General features: G+C 41.1%; 1 protein-coding gene across 1 annotated transcript in view; it reads left to right on the forward strand.

Annotated features, from left to right (window-relative positions):
- The first annotated feature begins 6,706 nt into the window (after positions 1-6,706).
- LOC101569665 (kynurenine/alpha-aminoadipate aminotransferase, mitochondrial-like) overlaps positions 6,707-8,119 on the forward strand; it is a 25,037-nt gene continuing 23,624 nt past the window's right edge. Inside the window, 1 exon segment of the mRNA XM_023700108.1 lies at positions 6,707-6,854. Within this exon segment, the coding sequence (XP_023555876.1) occupies positions 6,707-6,854 (148 nt within the window).

The following is an 8,119-nucleotide window of genomic DNA, read 5'->3' on the forward strand; positions in this document are numbered from 1 at the left end:
GAATTCTAATTATATGAATATAAGTTTCTTGATTTTGGCTCAGAGTGAACTATTACATGACTGATATGTAAATTCTTCATTTTTATTTTGGACAATTTTTATTGTTATATTCATTTAAGTTTGTAAACAATTTATTTACAATGTGCATTCTATTATCAATCACATGCTATATATTCATTTCAGAAATATTTATCTAAAATTCATCATCTACATTTTATATATTTCACATTTCAATATTTGCCTACAATTTTAATATGCTATATAATTACTCATTTTCAATAAATTTAATTAAAAAAATAAATCAACCAGATGAACTTAGGCATTTGTCACAAAATGCATAGCATTCAGTCAAATTAAATAAATGTCTCATTCGGTGTTTCAGATATGGCCTCCAATGTAAGCAAAGGGCATTTCTAAAGGATGGCTCCTTTTAACGCTGTGGCTCTGGGTTTTCTAACACAAATACAAGGCCTGGCTCTATCTACAGGCCCAAAGCTATTGGACACTGTATAGCCAGTGTCTTTAGAATTTTTTTATGCTGACAGGATTTTATCTGTCATTGGGGGATCTGTTTTAACCAGTGAAATACCTTTTTACATCTTACACATGAACAACAATATATATTTACATTTGTAAAACATCAGTCTCAGCATCATCTTGATTAGGAAGTAACCTGACTATATTGTAGTATCTCAATTATAACTAAAGCAATATATCTTCTAAAGTCTGTTTCTGTTGAAGTATTATCACTGGAAGGTCAGGGTTGGAGAAGGACAAAGAGACTTGTGCCAATGTCCAGAAATAGGCTGGGTTTTTCTTTAGTCATGATTACTCAGGGCTCCTCCATGGAGATGGCAGGTAGGAGATAACAGTCTGGCAAGAGGGAGGAGGCATGCGAGGGCCCTTCAGTCCTACTGGACCACCTGGGAAGCTGAGTCTGAACTCTGGGGCCTGCACCTCAGAGTACAGTCTCACTTCCATTGGCTGCTTGGCAGTCAGGGCATGGCTTGTGGGCCTCTTAAAGCAGTCCCTCATATATTGGCCTGGCTTCTGAAAACAGTAGCAGATGAACCTCAAAAGCAGATGAACTTTATCATCATTGAGCTCTTCTTAGAGCCCAAAGAATCAGACTTAGGGTCTGTTTTGAGGCTGCAACAAAGGCAGCCGTTTTTGATCTCTTTGTTTTCTCTCCCTGGTTTTCTCCCAGTTCTGATTATAGGACATTGTTTCCTTAGTGTCCTATAAAGTATCAAGTGAATTGTCTGGAGCAAAACCTATCTCTTGTAGCTCTTTTCTAATATCTGGAGCTGACTGAGTAATGCACTATCTTTAAGAGTCATCTGACCCTTCGTTGAATTACCATCTCATGAAGTGTGCATTACCAGTGCCTCTATTAAACATTCTAAGAAATCAGAGGGGTGTTCATCTTTCTCCTGGTAAACAGATAAAATTTAAAATAACTAGAAGGCTTTGTTTAGTTCTTAGACCTTAAATAATACACACTTGAAAGATAAATGTCTTTTCTAGTTTCTTGCTTGGCTATTAGGCCAGCAGGGGTCTGATTGTTTGGGCTCCAGTGGGAACAGGTAGTTCCACTCATTGTCTATCTTCTGGTCTTCTGAAATTAACAGTATGATATTCAGCTCCAAATGCAATAGCAGCTTGTAATGCTGCCTGCCTTTCATTAGAAGTCAAAGCTTGGTTTAAGATTAACATTCATAAGTCTGAATAAGTCCTCTAAAGATATGAATGTACTTATCAGAGTCATCTAAAGATTTTCTAAGATCTGATTTTATCTGTTTAGGTTACACAGAAAAAGGCACATGATTTCTGGAAGTTCCAAATTGTCTTTTTCTTTCTTTAAAGGTATGGTCCTTGAGGAGCTTGCATAAATTCACGTAAGGTTGGGTGTAGCCTTGTAGAGGCCTGGATGGCAGGTGTTTTAGAAGCCCACCCTTTAGAAAGGCAAATAGGGGAAACCTTACTTTCAGTAATGGTGGGCAAAGCTGTGATTAAGGCTGTCTTGTCCTTAGGCTCCAAAGGTTCTGGGATAGTGAATGCCTCAGGCACCTGAACTGCCTGGTTCTCCTGTAGCTCACATCTGCATTTCAAAACTTAAATAACAATAACCTTCTTAATGCAAACAAAATCTAAACATAGGACATTTGTACTATTTTCCTTTTTACATCATCTTTCTAATTATCAAATAGCATCATAAGTGATACTTTCCTCTGTGTTCCATTTGGATTAAACGGCTCTTTTTCAGCATGTAAGGAACACATTCTGGTGCCTAATGAAGCACTCTAAAGGAATAAGAGATTTTGACTGTGAGATAACCAGGAATTCAATAGAAATTACCTTTTTGGGTATCCCCACCTTCTTTCTAATTGATTCCTCCACCCAGGCCTCTCTGAGTAGCTCTCTGAGACAAGATCCCACCAGCCTATCCACCCTCAAACAGGTGCATGATTCCTAATGATTCCTATCTCCTGAAACATTTCAAATGCTTCACTTACTCCTATTGAATATTTGTAATTGTAAGTTACAATTGGTCCAGTGACAGGAATGTTTACAGAAGAAATCATAACTATTTCATAAAAGTTCAACTGGAATTGAGCACTTCTCAGGCTACAAAGATCACTTCTAGAGATAGATAGAACAATTGACTGGAGGAATTTGGCCCCATGCACTGAGACAAATCTCCAGACATTTGTTTCCCATCTAATCACCTAGGTAAATATTTTTAGCAACTGGACAAGATTTAAATTTGAAGCTCATAGGTGAAACATATCTATCATCTAACAAAACACATTTTACATATTGGTAAAAACACATTGAGGCTGACAAAAATCTTTCTAGGTTAACGTATAAACCACAGCTATAAATCATTTCCTTGATAGCCGCTGTAGAATGTAAGCTGTTACAAGCCACCTCAGCCTAATTTCTGAAGGAATGACTCATTAAGTTGTTCTACTGAAAAATTTAGGTAGAATTCCTAGTTTACTAGCAGAAAGAGAAAACATGTACAATAGGTAAGTGGAGATCTTTTAGTTGTCAAGAGCCAGTTTCCACCAAGAAACCTTTGGGTATGGCCATGACCCCTCAGGTGTTCTCAGTTTCTATTGGTACACACAACCAGAGCTCAGTTTCCAGAAAGAAATCAAGCAGTTTCTCTGGTCAACATTCCATAAGCCATTGGCTTTAATGGGGAATCTCCAAAGAACAGCTGGGGAAAACTCTCCTCTGCTTCACAGAGTGACAACTTCTCTAGGAGCATTTACTAGCTGGCAGAGTAACCACTGCTTGCCCAAGTTCTATAAGGGAGGATAGTTAACAGCCTGAATGAGATTACCTAGCATTTTACATTAAATGTTTTAAAGTCCAAAACTTAATTATTATGCACCTAAAGGTTGAGATCCTCTCTCACACTAAATGTTTTTAGGTCCCATAAGTGTGCTGCTTTGGGAGATAGCTCCTTCTGGTGTCACCCAGAAGTCGGTTCTTTCCACTGTGTCTCAGGTTTAGCCTCCCAAAAGAGACCTGCCCAGAACATTAAGCCAGGACATGGGCTTTTATATGTGTCCTCCTGGATGGGCATAGTCCTTTGTCTCATCTGACCCAGACATGGGGTATGTGTCCTTTTTTAAAATGACTTCCCTGTTTTTGGAGTTAACAAACACTTATTTTCCAGGGGCTTCACTTAGTTGGAATAGTCTATATCATTCTCCTAATTTTACATGCTTCTAAAAAGGAAAGTACGAAGAGCTAGGAAAATTAGGAGTAAGGTCAAAGAAAGTAAACTGAAACAGAACAGGCCTGACATTTCTTCTAGCATGTAGAGGGGGAGCAGAGCCAGTCTGTCCCAGTGAAACCTGTCCACCAAGTCTTTTAGAACGGTTGCCAACCTAATGTCATTTAGTTGGCAAAAGGAGTCCCGTGTTTCATATACACGCATGTATATTTTCTAAGTCTGAACTAGATTTAAAAGTCCCATTTTACAGAAGTTTATATAAAGTCCACTAGAAGGCTTTCTAGTTACTCTATCTAGTACTATTTTCTAAAGTCAGGTAAGGAATATAAGTACATTTAGTAACTAGTTCAAATGCAACATATCCAACTACACAACAGTCATAAAATGTCACATTAAAGAAATATCATAACCTTATAACCTTTCCATATTTTAACTTCAATTTACCAACATTTTGACCAACATTTTAACAAAAACCATATAAGAGATGAAGCATAAGCAATTTTAACAGAACTATATGGGGCAAAGCTGTATGAGGCAAACTATGAACAATTATGAGCAATGGGCAAAGACCTATCAACATTTGAAGCATAAAAATGTTTTACCTAAATGAGTCCCAATGCAGAATTTATGAAAGAAAAGCAAACTCGTACCTCCATCCATTGATCTCCAAAATGATACAGGGAACCTCCAAATGACACAGGGAGAAAAGCTGATCTTCTAATGTAAAATGTAGCTGAGATGAGCTCGTGTTCTCTAAAACTGAAGAATGAATTTTAGGAATAAACGGAGGTTATGAGCAGAATATATTTATTGGGGGAAAGAAAACTTCTGTCTGAGAGAGGAACATGGGGGGCCCAAGTGGGTTGTCCCCTCAATAACATTTTAAATCACCTTTGCTCTTGATTCTCAACATGAATCTGGCTAAATGCTATTAACAGTAGCCATCCCCACTACTTCAATATCAGACAGCCTTAAAATTCCTTCTGCCAATTCAATTAGTTTTCCACCCTTAATATTAGTCACAGGTGAAGTCTCTGGACATGAGCAAAATGCAGACAAACTTTCTTTCGAGCCATAACACATGCTGTCTGAAGCCCAACAATCAATGTAGTCCTTACCAGGAGAAAACTCCAGAGCTTGTTACTGATAGAATTTCTATCAGCCTTCTAACCTGAGCTCTGACTAGAATCTCACATACAGAACAGCCTAAGGCATTCCAGGCTCACATTTTCAGCCAGCACCTCCTAACTTTTCCTAACCATTGCCGTGTTCTCACAAGCCAGTTCCCAAGACTCCTGAACCACATGTCCAGGTAGTATCACAGCACTGATCCCACTTCTCTGGAACCAAAAAAAAGGTCTTAGTTACTTTTCTTCTCACTGGAACAAAATACCCAATACCCCCCAAAAAGGAGGAAAAGTTTACTTAGCTCACAGTTTGTGGAGGTTTCAGTCCATAGTTAGCTGGCTCCAAAGCAGTTGCTCCAGTGGAGAGGGGCAACCATTCATGGTGACAGAATACAGCAAAGGCAACAAGAGAGCATGGAACAAGCCTTTTCCTGTTCCTGATATTATATCTAGTCTACCAAGATTAGGGTGGTGCCAATCTAAACAATGGACAGATCCAGCAATTACTCACCCTTAATTGCAGCACCCTTAATCCCAGTACTGCACTACAAATCAGTCACACACTCTAGAGTCATCCATCTCCAAAAATATGCTAGGACTGCATTAGGCTTGTGGGGGGGGGGGGAAATTCAGACACAGACCATAGCAAATGCTGAGGAAAGATAACAGAGAATATTATCCCCAAGTGTGAAACGTCTATCTGGGAGTAAGCATGAAATGATGGGCCAGGAGGTCCATTTCAGTAACTCACAGATGCACCCCAAGGAGATAGTGTAAAGGAAACTTTTATTTTCAAAAAGAAAGATTCACATAAATGCTTGGACACTGTGTCAACTGTCTTGCAGTACCAAGGCAAGAACTGGTGACAGCCACGAGTATAATTGTGTTGCTGGACAAGTGTACTCTCTCCCACATACTTTACCCAAATTGGCTCAATCTTAAGTGTGTTAAATGTAAACTTTGTTATAAAAAAAATTATGTATAGACAGGTGTAAAATAAAGAACTTCTCAGGGAGAGTTTAGACAGTCCCTGAAATAGTACTTAACTCACACAAGTAGGTATAAGTTCTCCTTCACAAACTTCTGGCTCTAATTTTATCTGAGCCTGACAAACACACTTTCAACTTGGTATTTGTAATTTTCCTAAGCCCTAATTCTCAATCTGGCAGTATTTGATAGTAAGAACTCGGAAGAAGTAATTGAAGTTCACTGAGCTCCTAAGCGTGAGGAATTAATCTGATATAGCTGCTGTTCTTGAAAGAAAAAAGACACCAGGCTTGCAGGTAGCTGGGGAAGACACCCAGTGAACACACACGAGCTAGCCTTCTGCAAAGCTTCAGGAGAAAGCAAGCCTGCCAACACCTTCATCTTGGGCTGGGGCCTCCAGAAATGTGGGAAGATAAATAGCTATCTTTTACAGACATGAGTCTGTAGTATTTTTCAGGGCTTCCCTAGTAGATTAATTCAGCTGCAAAATTCAGGGGTAATCCGTCACATAGCCATACACAATATACTTCTTCACTCAAATCTCTCAGTAAAAACACACATCTTTCCATCTGCCTTTAGCAACCAAAATTATATCAAACGTTTTAGCCCCAGAGTAAGCAAATTAAGAAGTTGAGCCAAATTTCTCAAAACAAACTCTATTTGAAAACCTTCTTTCTCTCAGATTATGGAAAATGCTCAGTCATAAATCTGGCAAAGGAAGACAAAGTCTCCCCAAGGGTCAACTTTAAGTTTTAAGAGAAAGTAGCAGAACATGCTGAGTACCCTGCAGGGGCCCTGCTCTGTATTAAACTGTGACCATGAATAAAATTTTAAGAGAAAGATGAGGGAAAAAAGCAACTGGCTTCTAGCGGCTGAGGACTTCTGTGCACTAAGAATGCCTGCGAGGCCCTCTGCTTGCTCAGCAGCTTGCATCTACCTCCGTGACACTGCGCGGCACGAAATCGCCGACCCCTCGCCCCTCCAGCACAGTGACTCATCTCAGTCACCATTTTTACTCATTACAGCTCCCAGCACAGAGGAAGGACTCAGTGAATGTTTGGAGAAAAGCTCTGCCCTCTGGCCCTCTCCTAGGGCAGTCCCAACCCTGCAGCCTAAAATGAGGCGGCACTGAGCTGGGGGCGCTGCTCCCTGTACTCACCGCTTCAGAAGTCTCCCAGGGCTCCTGACAAATCCAGCCAGCCTCTCTGGCAACCAATCTCACCCTCAACTCAGAGGCTTCAGATCCACTGGTACGCGCTTTCCCATTTAACTCCCCGTAATCCTTTCCCATTACCATGGCTGACTAGATCATCCATTTCTCTCTAATCACAAACTTTCATGTCCCTGCATGCCACTATCTGCCTCATGGGTTCCTCTTTGGCCTCCCTCTGGCCTCAAGCATCACTCAGCTTATTATCAACAGCACCCCCAAAACAATTGACTTCTCCAATGCTAGGGTAGGCAAGATAGGACATCCATTCAAATGTTGAAAGACTGAGACCCAGCACCTTCTGGCTGAATGATCTTCAATTTCTTTAGTTTTAGTTTAGTGAAGACCCAGAGCATTTACTGGACAGACTGTCCTCTGGAAGGCGCTTCTCCCGGGCAGAGCCCTCAGCACACAACAGGGTGACTCCCATTAGTTTTGAAGCCAGGTAATCTCCAAAGCCTCTCTACAGACACCTACAAGGCCCACTAGCACCCCGGACCCTCACCTGTAGTCGCCAATCTCTGCCCTGGTGATCAAGCCCATAAAGCTACAATTTGAAATTAATTGAACTTTATAGTCCACTGGAGTCAGCTTCCGCCCTACTTGCAGGACTGCAGTTGCATGACACTCCGCACCTGCGCCTCATCTATCAAGTATGCTCTGAGGTTTATTCACAGGACCATCATCTCCTCGTGTACATCCTTTGCAACACAGCTGCAAGCTAACGCTTACAAAGAAACTCCAGGGAAGAGACCCTGAAGCAGAGATGCTCTCAGTGATTTCTCCAAAAGTTAACACTCCACCCTTCCTCTACTGAGCTCAGATCTTGAGAAGTGTGTTCTAGGGACTCTGGAGGGGCGCCATAGGGCCTTGCTGGGGCACTGCTGGACGTTTTAGTAATGTGAGAATTTAGCACAGCAGGGCTGAGCCTGCAAAATGCTCAGCCTGAGCAGCCAGGAGAGGCCCAGAGCGCCCAGAGGTGCGGAGCCAGATGCAATGGACCCAGGCGACCACCAGATGGCACGCGAGGGCTGGGATCTCGGG

The sequence above is a fragment of the Octodon degus genome, unplaced genomic scaffold, assembly GCF_000260255.1.
Source record: "Octodon degus isolate 3935 unplaced genomic scaffold, OctDeg1.0 scaffold00121, whole genome shotgun sequence".
NCBI lineage: Eukaryota > Metazoa > Chordata > Mammalia > Rodentia > Octodontidae > Octodon > Octodon degus.